The sequence below is a fragment of the Olea europaea genome, chromosome 14, assembly GCF_002742605.1.
Source record: "Olea europaea var. sylvestris chromosome 14, O_europaea_v1, whole genome shotgun sequence".
NCBI lineage: Eukaryota > Viridiplantae > Streptophyta > Magnoliopsida > Lamiales > Oleaceae > Olea > Olea europaea.
Genome location: NC_036250.1, coordinates 13,259,370 through 13,276,175, shown reverse-complemented (window position 1 = coordinate 13,276,175; position 16,806 = coordinate 13,259,370). Strand labels below are relative to the sequence as shown.

Genomic DNA, 16,806 nt, shown 5'->3' with positions numbered 1-16,806 from the left:
TGGAGAGAGAAAAATGTAATGCAATTACATCCTTCTTAACTAAAGTCACGCCAAAAACAGTTGGAGTTCTATGCGTTTTATTCAATTCTAATAGATAATTCAATTCAGCATCATTAGTACAAAATATAGGTGGAATCGGAATGGACGAATCCCCTTAACCATTGAATAAATATCTCAGTTGCATATCGTGCTGAGAAAAATCGACATTCAGCTTATTTTGCAAATACTCGTAACTTCCACATATGATGTACTCTCTGTTTCAAAAATTGCAATACAACCACATACATCACTCGTTCATCTCCATCCTCATTTATTATTTTCATTCAATTCGAAATCACCGAAATAATGGACCGGGATTATCATATCCGCATGGCGATATATAATTTTTAAATCAATTACAATAACAAAAATTCAGATATTTATTTATTTAATCAATTTGTTATTAAAATTATAAGACAATTGCCAAAATAGAAATTAATAATAAAAAAAATTCGTAAAATAGTCGGAAAAAACAGCCGACTGTGGATTGTTTTACAACCGACAGTCAACTGTTTTAATCCGACAGTCGACTTAAACAGCCGACTGTCAGTCGGCTGTTAATTAGAAACAGCTGACTGTCACATCGGTTGTTTAACAGCCGACTGACTGTTAGTCGGCTGTTAGACAACCGTCTGTCGCTGTTAGACAGTCTTATGACAGTCGGCTGTCGACTGTAGGCTGTTAGACAGTCTTATGACTGTCGGCTGTCTGCTGTCTAACAGTATTCGTTAACATTTCACAGTTGATTGTCGGACTGTTTATTTTGCGTATGACTTTTTATTTTTTATGGTTTTAAAGAAAAAACTATAGATCTTTTAAAAAAAAATCTACTAACTACTGTGTTATTTAACTACTCAAACGTACACTAATTTATTGAAATCGAAATTAAGCATGTATAAATATACTTACCGATTTGAAGTAATTGATCTAAGAAAAATTATGGTTTCGACGTTTGAAAGTGTTTTGATAATTTAAGATTCAAGTAGATGAAAAATGAGAGTTTTTCTATGTTCGAAGCTCATTCTATAGTTTTATAAGTGGTGAAGTGTTTGGTTTTCAATTATTAACTAAAATAGTAATAATGTCTTTTAAACTATCCAATATTTTGTAATTATATAATATATTTAAGGGCATCATTGTCTTTTACCATTCAAAAGGTTAATGTGATAATTTTCAAGTTTTTAAAAGTCAAAGTGGAAATAAGAACCTTTGACCAGATTAATTTTAAAAGTACCCCCTGCTCTGCCTCCCACACTCACCCATAAGTAAAATTAAGATTTTGATATACCTAGCCTTTTTATAAGATACAATTTTTTTAGGCCTTCAGCAATATTTTTAAATTTTTAAAGGGTGATTTAGCCCCCGTTTGGCCCACTTTTTGAAATAAAAATCTGTGACTTAGTGTTTTTTTTGAAAAAATTTCGATTTACGCGTAATATTATTTTATGGAAGATTGTATAATTGAAATTGGAGAGAGAAAAATGTAATGCAATTACATCCTTCTTAACTAAAGTCACGCCAAAAACAGTTGGAGTCCTATGCGTTTTATTCAATTCTAATAGATAATTCAATTCAGCATCATTAGTACAAAATATAGGTGGAATCGAAATGGACGAATCCCCTTAACCATTGAATAAATATCTCAACTGCATATCATGCTGAGAAAAATCGACATTCAGTTTATTTTGCGAATAATGGTAACTTCCACATATGATGTACTATCTGTTTTGAAAATTACAATACAACCACATACATCACTCGTTCATCTCCATCCTCATCTATTATTTTCATTCAATTCGAAATCACCGAAATAATGGACCGGGATTATCATATCCGCATGGCGATATATAATTTTTAAATCAATTACAAAAACAAAAATTCAGATATTTATTTATTTAATCAATTTGTTATTAAAATTATAAGACAATTGCCAAAATAGAAATTAATAATAAAAAAAATTCGTAAAATAGTCGAAAAAAACAGCCGACTGTGGATTGTTTTACAACCGACAGTCAACTGTTTTAATCCGACAGTCGACTTAAACAGCCGACTGTCAGTCGGCTGTTAATTAGAAACAGCTGACTGTCACATCGGCTGTTTAACAGCCGACTGACTGTTAGTCGGCTGTTAGACAACCGTCTGTCACTGTTAGACAGTCTTATGACAGTCGGCTGTCGACTGTAGGCTGTTAGACAGTCTTATGACAACAAGTGCTCCCCACGTGAATTTAAAAAATGTCAACTCATGATGCCCACCTTCTATTGTGAGTAGTAAGTAAATGATTTTGTAAAAAAAAGTTTATAAGTGTAGCATGGTCCAAAAAATTATTTTGTATAGATACATGGAGCATCAAATGATACTGGTTGAGAATATAAGATCATAATAGTTATGCAATTATCTTATATGTTAAGATTTCAAATATTAAGATGGAACCAAACACTTGATGGTATTTCTTTGAGAGACATTAGCAAAGAAAATGTCTTTGCTATAAATCCACATAAATGATGATATGTAATCATCATACTTTGAAAAATGTTTAGAGATATATTTGTTGGTAATATGGAATCTCTAAAATTTCGTAGAATATGATATTTAGTGTATCAAAAAACCCATGATTGAGTTTTGTGTGCTCATAGATGAATAATTTTGAGTTCATATGTAATCTAATATTGAGATTACGAGATAAATGATTTTTATGCATATATAAAGTATGTTGAACGGGTTGAGATTGGCTCACTCACATGAGCGATTGCCTCAGACGTTTTGAGATGTGCTAAGATGAGACAAAGTGATCATGTTGTGTACACGATCCAGACACCTTGATAAGGTATGAAGATGAGATTACAACAAGTTATAAAAATGAATTTTGCTATCTATTAAATTCATTTAGTATCCAGATCAAGTTCTCGATTTGAGATGCCTAGAGAAATGAATATAAGGAGAACTTAAGTTAGGTATCAGAGAATGCCTGAACTAGGGTCTGTACAGTATTATTTGTTTAAAAAGAATATGACATACTTCCTAAGAAATGGAGAAAACATCATAGCACGTGTTTCATACCACGTGTGCTTTTACGACCAATATTAGGTAAATGAGTAAATTGATCCCTGCTTCCTCATTATGTGAGACCCTGTGATTTATGTAATCTCATATATACCCTTATGACTTTTGACTGTTTCTTGAGATTTTATTTTAGTGTTGCTATTTTAGCATGTTGCCAATGACTATGATTGATTCGGTTTGATGGGGCATGTTTAAGAAAGCAGTTGATTTAAAATCGAAAGATTCAAGTAGGAAAGTAAAACTATTTTGACCAACATTTATGTTTGTATTCACTGTGTTTAACCATTTAAGGTATATAACACAATTGTGAATACAATGATACGATATGAGGTTCAATTATGTTTCATAAATACTCAAGCGATTGAATATACTTGAATTAATGTTGGAAAATGAGTTTGGGGTGTAGCGAGACGTGATGTTCCTCTAACAGAGCTACTATATATTCCTAACAGGATTATAGTACCGTGAGCTCTAATATTACTCGCTGATCGCAGGATCTATTTACCATATGAATCTTTGTGAGATAGATTTTGAGAAGGGTATGAGGTGTGGCATTTGTTCTCATTTGTGGTTCGGATCAATCCATCATGTGCGAGTGAGAGATGTTAAAAAATACCGGTCGTGGGTTGCCATGTGGGATGACCTGCCCCACAAGTTAGTAAAATGGTTGGAGAGAGTGGTTTGAATTTGAAATTCAAACCTATAACTTCTCGTAACCTCCTTTTAACTCCTGCATTACTTCCATTGATGATGTTATGGAAGACACGGAAAAAAATGATGGCATAGAAAATGGTGTGAAAATTTGGTTGTAAATTTACGCCAAAATTGGAAAACCCCAAGAACCACATTTTGGACATGAAATCTCATAAAAATGGCATTAGATTGTGAAAAACAATCCCCTTCTATTGTAATCGGGATTGGGACCATTGGAGTACAAGAAAATGTAGATTTTGGAGATTTGAAAGCAAAATAATTCAACCTAGATTTTTGTGATTTCAAGTAAGTATCACTTCTTGAAACTCTGCTATAAGCATGCAAGCACATTTTACAGTGACCGATAGTTATGTGAGGTTGGCCATCGACTATTTCAAGGGAACAAGAGCCAGGCCTTCTTTGAGTTGTACACTTCTTATTACAGCTTGGTCTAGATTAAATTTTCACACAAAAGATTTTGGATGGAGGAAGCCTATTGTATCAGGGCCTGTGGGTTTACCTAAGAAGGAAGTAATACTTACTTGGATAACGGGAAAGAGAGAAAAGGCATAAATTATGCTTCTAGGATTGCTAGTTTCAGCTATGAAGCTTTTCCAAGAATTGATGGAAACACGATCAAAATCTATGGTATGTTCGGTGAGTGGATTAATTAGTACTCGATAATATTAAATAAGAAAAAGAAAGTTAATATTTTTGTTGTATTATTCCGAGCTACATGATCCACACGAATGACCGCGGGGATGACCACACACACTCATACATGGAGTTCGGTATTTTTTTTAATCACTTTGGACCCACCTCGACATGTGAGAGTGCGGTCATCCATTCTGTCAACCATGATATTCGTTTGGCATTTTCCTTAGTACATCTCATGCAATTTACCAAACACATGATTAGTATGTAGAATATCCTCAAGGAAATTTCAATACTATGGTACTATTAAACATAGTGTTGCAATAGGATTGACCGATTTGGTTTTAATTAATTTTAGTACATTTGTTCATTTTAATATATGCACTTAATTGATGTTATGATCAATTAAGGCTTTTACAATATTATGATTTCTATTCCATTTTTAGTACTCAAATAGGGTTTATTTTTTTATTTTTTATTAAGTAATAAAAATGAGTGAACTTGGAGCTTTCCAATTGTTTGCTTATTGGTATTCTATATTCTCTAGTCTTGATGTTTAGTTCGACTTAATTGTACTTGATTTGTGTTCTTAATGATAATTTGACAAACTAGTATTTAGAATTTTATAAGAAACATTTCCTTAAACCATTTATATTTTTGTGTAGTTATAGTGGATCAACTTATTATGAGGCCTTACTTTGGGGACCAAGTGTGCAATTTCTCTATATACTTTTCAGCACAATACCAACGCAAAATCTTGTTATCTTTGAGCAAGGTATCATTTTTGATGTGCCATTTCTATACATTTGACTGCTGCTGTCCTTTTATAGAATCATATTACCAAAAAACAAAATCCTATCAAATGCTTTAACATTGGAGAGTACCGCGTTGAAAGCAAATGTGGGCTCAATATCACTTTGTCAAAATTGAATATTAAGTTTGAAACATGCAAAAATATTTCAAGAGAAAAGTTCACTCGTTATTTTGTGGATTGACTTCGACTTTGCCTAAGGTTACTTCTATCTATCAGTTTTTCAAAACATGAATATAACCTAGCTAGTACATGTATTCTATGAAACTCTTACATTCCTACCAAAATAACGTCTGTGTCTGATACAGTCGGATATCGATACTTTTTAGACACTCTAAGACGTGATCGACAAGTAATATGCTTTGTATTTTTTATACATATGTTTCTTGAGATTTTTCCAAATTAAGAAGAGAGCAAAGGACAGAAAAGACCATCATACAACTTCTAATAATACATGATTTTACGTTCCCTCAAATTCGATCAAATGATAGGTCAAAAAGCTAGACTTTTCCCATTAAGAATATGCCAAGCATAAGTGAGAGACAACGAGGCTAATCGAGGAAAACTTGTTTGGCATGTCATTTATTGTGTCCTATATCGAAAAGCAAGAACAACAATAGAATATTTAAATGTATAATTTTAAAAATATAAACCACCATGTCCTTTAATGTTTTGTCCTTCTATTTTAATAAATTACATGTCACACAGTGCTGCGCGTCCCTGTTTCTTGTCATGTATCTACAATTATAGCAACATTATTCCTGGATTTTTATTCTCTAATAATATTCGCAAACATTCTGCTTAATTCAAATCTATACATATAAATCTTTACTGAGGTGCATATAAATGAACCATAGGCCAAGAACCAAACACGGACCACATACATTCTTGATTACATATTTAGTACGATGTACTAGATATCATAATACAAGATTGTTAGCTAAATTTAATATTGTTGAGTACCATGTAGACCAAGCACGGGAGATGTATCAATAGTTGCCTAGAAGAGGTGCAAAGAAGACCAAGAATGTAGTTTCTTTATTTTCCACACAAGTTAATGTTTCTCTTGGATGGTCTGTAACTCAGTGCACTGAGGCTATAAATGCAAGTATTTTGTTGATTGGATTTGACTGAAATTTCATCTGATGTAGTCCTAACTCCTGGAATATTACAGGAAGAAGAAGATGGGCTAATCCCTGTCAAGCTGGCTCTGCAGGAATTCCCAACTGCTTTATCTCTTGCACATTGAACCCCATCTACAGAAGGCACTTCCAATTTGTATATTCCATGCTTATTTGTAGTTCTGTTCACTGAAAATGATATCTGTTCTGTTGTTCTTGGAGAAATTGCTTTGAACATGCAATCTATTCTAACTTCTGCACCTGCTTAGATCCAAAGACAAACGACAAACAACGAATTAAAACACGGGTTTTTCTTTAAGCAAAATTGTCAATTGAAAAAATGGAAAAAACTATAAGAAATCCTTCTAATGTACAGAAATGGTTGACAATGTTTTTAGCAAATTGCCAGCTATCAAAATTTAATTGGATGCTGTACAAAAAACACAGTTCAACCAGCCAATGCAGGGTTGCCAACTGTACATTTGTAATGCTACATCTGTACAAGAAGCTTAATTCAAACTATGAACGGTCAAGTACTAGTACTGTTCAATCTTCCTTACCGGGCAAGAAGTAGCTGTGCTTGGTGAAGGTGTTGTTGGAGCAGAAGTCACAGTAAACCATGCCCATGACAATGATCTGGGGCTGGGGCTTGGAGTTGGGCTTTTTGGGTTCAACTTGCAAAGGGAATGAGAGAGTTAAAAAGGAAGAAAATATAAAGAGAATAATGGAAGAGGCCATTGTAGAAATTAAACTGAGAGAATTATACTTCGGATAGACTAGAGTATGAATTGTAGGGGTGATGAGTGCCAGTTGTTGAGAATACTTGTTCTGAGCGAAGAGTTGGAACACCTTTTTTCAATGCAGAAACAAAACAAATGCATGTGAATTTCCTTTGGCAGATTGTGTAGCTGATGTGGGGGAGAGATTAGCCTTACCTTTCGTTAATATATTTATTGTGTCAAGATGTTAATATCTTGAGAAAATTACATAAGACTGCCTCAGGTTTATATCAATTGAAAATTTCAGAAATCTTCCTTGAGATTTACTTTTGTAATAGATTCCCTTATCAGCTAAAAGTAAATACACATTCTTAATTTATCCTTTCATTCTATTTTGAAACTGTAAGAAGATCTCCAATTGTGGTTTAAAATAGATTAAATTGTGATTTAAAATTTCAAAGTCGCCTAAAACACGGGGATGGAGTCAAACGTTTGGTATTGTGGGATCAAAAATTAAAATAAAATATTTTTTAAAACAACATATCATTAATGAAAATAAGTTAGTACACTACTACAACTGCAGCTTATGGGTTTTCATATTCTGAAAAATGTCATATAATTACATTATTATTAATATTGTCGAATACATCGTTTTCGATATATGCAACCAAACTATCACTTAATCATTGATCTCTCATCTAATATCGCAGTTGATTCTTGACAATCTTCATTATAGAAAATACTCTCTCCACCGTAACAGTAGCAACTGGAAGAATTAACGCAATGTTACAAACCTGTAAACTAATGGATGCACCTTATTTTTTTAGAATAAAAATATGTAAAATTAAACAAATATGTTATTGATTTGTTATCAAAATGGAAGAAAATTCACAAAAACTAGCAAGAGAAAATCCGAAAATATGAATGGCGGTCTCGAACTCTCCATAGACCACTATGCTGTTTCTTCCCTCTGTTAGGTTTACGGCAAAGTTTAAATGCATATGAAAACCCACGTGAAGTGAATGAGTAGAGAGAAAATGGACTTGGCAAATCGGCAAGATAAAGTTTTGGTTAATTTACAGATTATTAAAATAAAAAAGGGGCTTAGAAATGTACATATTTTAGATAATTTACATATTTAAAAAAATGATAATAATAAAATTTGTGGGGGTGAATTGACCTCACATGACCCCATATGGGTACGTCCATGCGGAAACATCTCCAATGAAGAGATGTAAAGGAAATGCAAATTTTATTTTTCGGTAGAAAATGAAAAAAGGATGTAAATTTAGTTTTTTGAATTAAGATCTTTTCGTTGGAGAAAATTTAAATTTAGATCCATCAGGATGTAAGCGATGATGAAAAGTGATTTAGAAGATATCAATTTAAACCCAATATTACACCATGATTGGAGATTTTCTTACATTATTATATTTAAACTATATATTTTTCTTTTCTTATTTGTTATATATATTTTTCTAGCTTTTCATTTAGATTAAACCATTTTAGCTAATAATATCCTTATATATCTCATTAAAAATATTAAAATATTACATAATTTTTTCTTCAATTGACAAATAATTAACAAATCAACATTAATAAATATTTTTGAATAATAAGTAGCGGCAGTTGAAAATTAGTTAAAAGTTTATATTCCTTGATTCAGCTGCATTTTCTCCAATTTTTGTATTCTTTATGCTCTTTACATTTATACTGTACAAAGTTTAGAATACTAAAGTAAAATTGAAATCATAATATTGAAAATGCTAAAAAGGTTTAAATATTAGATTCTCTTCAGTTCATCTTTTTAATAAACATATTAGATCAATTTTTGTTTATCCAGTAAATGAGAAATCAATATTCACAAAAATATGATTAAGATTAAATGTATTCATATAAAAAGAAAAATAAATAGATAAATTTTTTAAAACTAAAATAATTTATTTTTGCCTAAATTAAAATAACGAAAAAAGAACAAACAAGCAAATAAAAAAACTTATGAAAAAAGAATAAAATAAGAAATTTATGATAGAAGCCGTCTGGACCCCACTATTTCGCATTATAATTTTTCTCTTTTATTTTTAACCACATAATTTTTCATAAAATAATATTACACATAAATAAAAAAATTTCTCTTCATTTTTCAATCACATTTTTCGGAAAAACACTATTCTAAAAATTATAATACCAAATAACCATACAATTTTCAATAAAATAATATTACACGTAAATCAAAAAAATTCATTCTTTTTCAACCATACAATTTCAAAAAAAAAAAAAAAAGAAGGAAAAAAAGGACATTATTTCAAAAATCATAATACCAAATAATGGGGATCAAGCAATAGGGAAGGTTTTTAAAATTTTTGATGGAGTGAATTATCAAGAACCCAAGAGAGGCTTCTGAAAATGTCCTTGTTGAGAAATTGTTCAAAAATCAAAAGGTGTGACGTTTGGAAAAAAAAAAAATGGTGCACAGGCAAAATGCCGTGCGGTTGCACGGCTCTCTCCAGGGAATTAAATCCCTTGTTTAATATAACCATGCGGCCGCACGGTATTAATTTGTGATCTTTTTTTCCGTTTTTAGCCGTTGCCAATTCAAACTTGGTGACTTTTTTACTCATGTTTTGTTACCTTTTCGTGCATTTGAGGCTTGCTTATAAATAGTGGATCCCTATTGAAGGCAAATGGTGCACAGGCAAAATGCCGTGCGGTTGCACGGCTCTCTCCAGGGAATTAAATCCCTTGTTTAATATAACCATGCGGCCGCACGGTATTAATTTGTGATCTTTTTTCCCGTTTTTAGCCGTTGCCAATTCAAATTTGGTGACTTTTTTACTCATGTTTTGTTACCTTTTCGTGCATTTGAGGCTTGCTTATAAATAGTGGATCCCTATTGAAGGCAAAATTAATTGAAAAATATTTGAGAAACATTATCATTCCAAAACATAGATCAAATTCTGATTTTATTCATATTCAAAAACCCTCTTTGTGTTCTTCAAGTTTTGGGAGATAACACTTGTGCTTTGGTGTTAATCTCTTACAAGGCTTGTTATAATCCTACAAACCATTTGCCGACGATCCCTTGAAGCATCCCATACAAAGGAGAGGGGGCAAATACAGTTTGAGGACAGCATATCGTGTTCAAGCTTTCGGTGTTACATTAATTTGTTTGTGATCATTTCGTTCCAGATTTGTTGCAGTATTTTGTTGCTAGTTATTAGTTGTTATTCTTCTCCTCTCTTCATCAATTTCCAACAATCTCAAACTGTAATTGTGCAATGGAGAACGAGACAACTTTGGCAACAATCAAATTAATGAATCAAGACTTGGTACGGTTGCACCGGTTCGATGGAACGAACTACACACGATGGAAAGACAAATTAAAGTTTCTCCTTACTGCACTAAAGATATTCTATATTCTAGATCCAGATTTGGCGCCACTACCGGAACTAACAACTGGAGAAACTGAAGCCATTAGAAATGAAAGACAAAAGCGCCAAGAAAATGAACTTATTTGTCGCGGTCACATTCTCAATGCACTTTCGGATTGTATGAATGATTTATATACAAACACAACATCGGCGAAAGAGATTTGGGAAGCCTTGGAAAACAAATATAAAGCGGAGGAAGAAGGTACCAAGAAATTTTTAATTTCTAAATATTTTGATTTTAAGTTCTTGGAAAGTATTCCCCGTCTACCCCAAATACATGAAATGCAAGTTATTGTCAATAAGTTGAAGGTGGTAAAAATCGAAATACCGAAGACCTTTCAAGTGGGGGCTATAATTGCCAAACTTCCCGGAACTTGGAAATGATACCGGAAGAAAATAATGCATAGTTTCAAAAATTATTCTTTGGAATAATTGCAAAAACATCTTCGGATTGAGGAAGAGTTGAGAATGTGTGACAAAAATGATTCTCATGAGGGCATTTCCAAAGCAAATACTGTAGAGAAATTCGAACCGCCAAAATCCAACAAAAGGAAGTCTCGAAAGAACATTAATAAGTTCAAGAAGAGGACCAAAGGAGGATACTTTGTGTGTGGAAAATCTAAACATTATGCAAAAGATTGTAGACACCGGAAACACAACACCCCCGAAGATAATGTGAATTCCATTCAAGAAGAAATGATTGTGGCCACCATAAGTGAGATAAAAGCTATTAAGGGAAAGGCTTCCGACTGGTGGTATGATACTTGTGCCACGGTACATGTATCATATGACAAATCTTTATTCAAAACATACAATGAAGTGGATGGAGACCAAGAGATCCAAATAGGTAATGAGGTGCGATCCAAAGTGATTGAAAAAGGAAGTGTAGAAACTATCTTCACTTCCGGGAAAATCGTTACTCTTACAAATGTACTACTTGTTCTGGATATGAATAGGAACCTAGCGAGTGGAAATCTCTTAAGAAAATCAGGCATTAAAAGTGTTTTTGAGTCCGTTAGAAGGGGCTATTCTTGTGAAGGAATGGTCAAGCTATGTACTATTGACAATAAAATAAATAAAATTGATTTTGCTTACATGGTTGATTCTTTTTCTTTATGGCATGCTAGATTAGGTCACATAGGTAAGAGTACTATGAAATGTATGAAAAGTTGTGACTTAATTTCTTATGATGAAAATGATGCCATAAAATACAAAACATGTGTAGAATAACAAATGGTTAAAAAAAGTGTTAAGAGGACTTTTAGCATATTAGAATTAATTCACTCCGATATATGTGAATTGAATAGCATGCTAACAAGAGGTGGAAATAAGTATTTCATAACTTTCATTGATGATTATTTTAGATTTACCTATGTCTATTTGATGAAGCATAAACATGAGGCCTTTAATATGTTTAAGACTTATAGGAATGAAGTTGAAAATCACTTAGACAAGAAAATAAAGACCCTAAGAAGTGATAGGAGTGGTGAATACTTTTCTAGTGATTTTAATTCATTTTGTGGACAACATGGCATAATTCACCAAAGTTCTGCACTTAGAACATCCGAACAAAATGGTTTGGCTGAAATGAAGAATAGAACATTAGTTGAGATAGTTAATGCTATGCTTACTTATGCTAAGTCGCCATATAATCTGTGGGGTGAAGCCTTATTAAGTGCAAAAAGAATATCGAATAGGATTCCTTCTAAACATACTAAGGTTTCTCCTTATGAATTGTGGAAAGGAAGAAAACCAAACATTGGATACTTCAAAGCGTGGAGGTGTCTTGCCTATTGCAAGAACACGAACCCAAATAGGACCAAGTTGGGTCCAAGAGGCATAAAGTGTGCCTTTATAGGATATGCTAGCTATAGCAAATCTTATAGGTTGTTGAACTTGGAGACCAATGTAATAATTGAATCAAATGATGTGGAGTTCTTTGAGAATTTGCTATCTTCGGATAATGAATTAAGGGAAAATCAAATAGATATTCCTAGCTCAAGTGGAACACAAGATGAAACGTCTTCAAAAGATGTTGAAGAATCAAGTGAACCACGAAGAAGCGAAAGAACTCGGATTGAAAAGTCTTTAGGACCGGATGAAATTGATTCTCAACTTATTTCCTTTTATTCAATAGAAGGAAATGAGATGAATGTTGAAAGAACAATTCCATTTGTTCTGCAAGTTGAAATCGATCCTAAAACATATAGAAAAGCTATGGCTTCTCGTGATAGCATGTTTTGGAAAGATACAATTAAAGATGTAATGGATTCAGTTATGTCAAATAATACTTGGGAACTTGTTGATTTGCCACCTGGGTCCAAACCTATGGGATGCAAATGGGTATTTAGGAGGAAATATAACGTTGATGGTACCCTAAATACTTTTAAGGCTAGATTGGTAGCCAAAAGATTTCGACAAAGAGAAGGAATTGATTATTTCGATACTTATGCTCTGGTAGTAAGAATAACATCAATAAGGATTTTATTCGCACTAGCATCAATTCATGACTTGCAAGTTCATCAAATGGTTGTCAAAACGACATTCTTAAATGGAGATCTCAATGAGGAAATCTATATGGAGCAACCTGAAGGATTTACTCTACCTGGAAATGAATATAAAGTGTGCAAGTTGGTAAAATCGCTATACGGACTAAAACAGGCACCTAAAAAATGACATGAGAAATTTGACTTAGCAATTATATCATTCGGTTTCAAACATAATAGTGTGGATAGATGTCTATACTCTAAAATATGCAATGATTGTGTGACATTTATTTGTTTGTATGTCGATGATATGTTGATTATTAGTAATCACATGAACGGAATAAAAGAAACAAAGATGTTTCTATCTTTCACATTCAAAATGAAGGATCTTGGAAAAGTGGATACCATATTGGGTATCAAAGTCACAAAGACTAGTGGGGGTTACTATCTAAATTAATCACATTATATTGAGAATGTGATAAACAAGTTCAAACATTTGAACGTAAAAGAGTACAGTACCCCAATTGATCCGATCATGAAATTAGTAAAGAATGATGAAAGGGCGATTGCTCAATTGGAATATGCAAGTGTCATAGAAAGTCTTATGTATGCAGTACAATGCACAAGACCGGATGTAGCCTATGCAATAAGTAAACTTAGTAGGTTTACTAGCAATCCGAGCAATGAACATTGGAAGGCTATTGGGAGAGTTCTTGGATATTTAAAGAAGACCAAGAACTTAGGCCTGCAATATACTAAATTCTCGGCCGTGTTGGAAGGATTTACCGATACTGGTTGGATATCTAGCGTGGGAGAAAGTAAATCCACATCGGGTTGGGTGATCACTCTAGAAGGAGGTGCAGTTTCTTGGAAGTCAAAGAAACAAACATGCATAACACACTCAACTATGGAATCCGAATTTGTAGCGTTGTCGGAGACCGGGAAAGAGGCTGAGTGGCTTAAGGATCTCTTTTATGAGATACCATTGGGAATGAAGGGCATTTCCTCTATACCTATCATGTGTGAGAGTCAAGCCACATTAGCTAAAGCATACAATGAGATATATAACGGGAAGTTTAGACATATGAGTCTAAGACACGACTACATAAGGAAATTAATTAAAGATTCAATAATTTCCTTAAATTATGTTAAGTCTATAGAGAATCTAGCGGATCCTTTAACTAAACCACTAAATAGAGATTTAGTGGCATCTACTTCGAGTAGGATAAGATTAAAACTCCCAAAGCATAAAGATTCACCAATGATGGCAACCCTACCCATCGCTTACTCAAAGGGGTAATCTATGGGTTCAAAGGGTAACAACAAGTCATTCGATATATGGATAGTTGCAGCATTATAAAAATTTGTGATAATCCTATCCTAAAGAAAAATAATGCTAGTTGTTACTGAAGTGAGGGTTGAGCCTCGAGCTCTTAATAAAGTTCAGTGCTAAAACACAAGCATCTCTAAAAGTAATAAAGATGCTGGAAGAACTTTACCTATACAAACTTTGAGGTGGTGCCGCCTCAATTGAGAGTTGGAGTTTCTCTTTTAAAAGTTTGTTGACAAGGATAAGTGTAAGGTCATAAAAAGCACTAAGCGAGATTGAGGAACTTGAGAACACATGATGCTCATGTGTGTGTTCTTATCGGTATTGTCATATGGAATAACTGGTTCAAAGCTACGACCACCTTTGATTTTGACTTTACTTTGTAGGAATTACACTATGAATAGATTCAAATCGAAAGATATCTAATCCTTAGGCATGAGCATCGCATATTTGGAATTGAGACCTTATTGAGTTTTGAACAAGTGGGGGATTGTTGAGAAATTGTTCAAAAATCAAGATTGGCATGTGCGACCGCATAGGCAAAATGCCGTGCAACCGCACGGCTCTCTCCAGGGAATTAAATCCCCTGTTTAATATAACCATGCGGTCGCGCAGTATTAATTTTTGACCCTTTTTTTCCCGTTGCCAATTCAAACTTGATGACTTTTTGGCTCATGTTTTGGCACCTTTTCGTGCATTTGAGGCTTCCCTATAAATAGTGGATCCCTATTGAAGGCAAAATTAATTAAAAAACATTTGATAAACAAATTCTGATTTTTATTCATATTCAAAAACCCTCTTTGTGTTCTTCAAGTTTTGGGAAATAACACTTGTGCTTTGGTGTTAATCTCTTACAAAGCTTGTTATAATCCTACAAATCATTTGCCGACAATCACTTGAAGCATCCCATACAAAGGAGAGGGGGCAAATACAATTTGATGACAACAATATCGTATTCAAGCCTTCGGTATTACATTAATTTGTTTGTGATCATTTTGTTCCAGATTTGTTGCAACATTTTGTTGCTGGTTATTAGTTGTTATACTTCTCCTCTCTTCATCAATTTCCAACAGTCCTCTAATATATCAGCACAAACTCGCTTAGTAAAAATTTTCTACAAATAAAAATATTGTGTGTACAGAAAATCGTTTCACAGATTTTTGTCAGAAATCTCACATGTAGGACCCATGTGATGATAATAAAATGCCAAAAAAAAAAATGCCCCAATCACGCCTTCTGTATCTATTCTGTGCAGTTTCTATGTGTACGGTTTTTGACAGCACAGCAAGCTCCTACAAAAGAAAACGTGCTAGCGAGCTAGATGCAGACCCGTGAAGGGCGTAGTGCTCACGCTTCAAAAGTCAAATTACAGTGAAAAAGTTTATCTGGTGAAATTTTTTATTTACGTTAAGAGGGCGACAGGCATCCATATCATTCACAAAGTCCCTGGAGGGTACTAATCTTTTTTGGATGGTCTATCTAATTAAGGCCAAAAAGAAAACCAGAAAATACAAACTTTGGAGTCAAACAATTAGGTCTTGATTAAGCCACATTTATTTGGAAAAATAAATTTTGTAATAATGATTTTTTTGAAGAATGTGTGATTAAAAAAAAATAAAAAAAATTTACGTATAAAATTATTTTATTGGAAAAATATGTAATTGAGAATGAATTTAGCGAGAATGAATTTTTAAAGAATTAAACTTAAAACCAGGGCTAGAAAAGTGAAGGAAAAACAAGTTGAAGACGAAAATTTACTATAAGTTTAATGTGAAGAAAGGAAATTGATGCAACCGCTAAATCAATCGGAGAGTGCTTCACGTACAAGACAGAGGCTCACAGGCCTATACCAAGACGGACATAAGGGGTGGGGCCCATACGATTTTTTTTTTTTTTTTTTTTTTTGTAATTCGATTTTTCTCTTTGTAACTTTGTTCATTATTAATGAACATTAACTTCTTGTGCATTTATTTGACGTTTATTTTTTAATCATCAATTCTTTAAGCACTTAACTGCTTTGCACTAAGAATCTTGTCCATTCCCTCTTGATATTCCCACTACTGTTCCCAAAACTTAGGGCTATTTAATTCCGTTTATTAGACAGAAATGTGGCTATTCGTATTCTGTCTCTTCATCTTCACCCCCTATAAATGATTTGCATTTTTCATCCTCTATCTTCGTTTCTTCATTTTCTTCTTCGAAATCAATTTGCTGCCATTCCTTGGCATTCTGACAATCAACCTGATTCAAAAATGGATTGTTTAGTCTGTCCGCCTTATATTTACCTTGGTGTCACCTTTGGTATGGGAGGTATAGGAAATATTTTCTGGCCAGCAGCGAAGTTCTTTCCTGCAAAATTCTTCCCATCGTCTCTTTGTTCTTCACAAGGAGTCAATGATGGAAGGCAATTTTTGGGCTGCTTGTGGGCCACTTTGCTTGCTGAGAGTGCTTCTCAGCTT

The 16,806-nt window shown here is 33.3% G+C and overlaps 1 protein-coding gene across 1 annotated transcript; it reads right to left on the bottom strand.

Annotated features, from left to right (window-relative positions):
- Nucleotides 1-6,004: 6,004 nt before the first annotated feature.
- On the bottom strand, nucleotides 6,005-7,261 carry LOC111409231 (major pollen allergen Ole e 1-like). The gene is made up of 2 exons (XM_023039242.1): nucleotides 6,942-7,261; nucleotides 6,005-6,642 (listed from the first exon to the last, which is right to left on the bottom strand). The coding sequence occupies exons 1-2, from the start codon at nucleotides 7,117-7,119 to the stop codon at nucleotides 6,299-6,301; spliced, it is 522 nt and encodes a 173-aa protein (XP_022895010.1). The 5' UTR covers nucleotides 7,120-7,261; the 3' UTR covers nucleotides 6,005-6,298.
- Nucleotides 7,262-16,806: the final 9,545 nt, after the last annotated feature.

Excerpts from the sequence above, each read along its gene's own strand:
- LOC111409231 (XM_023039242.1), bottom strand. The coding sequence starts at position 7,119 with ATGGCCTCTTCCATTATTCTCTTTATATTTTCTTCCTTTTTAACTCTC. Across the intron at positions 6,643-6,941 it reads GCACAGCTACTTCTTGCCCG|GTGCAGAAGTTAGAATAGAT; the intron begins GTAAGGAAGATT and ends GGATCTAAGCAG.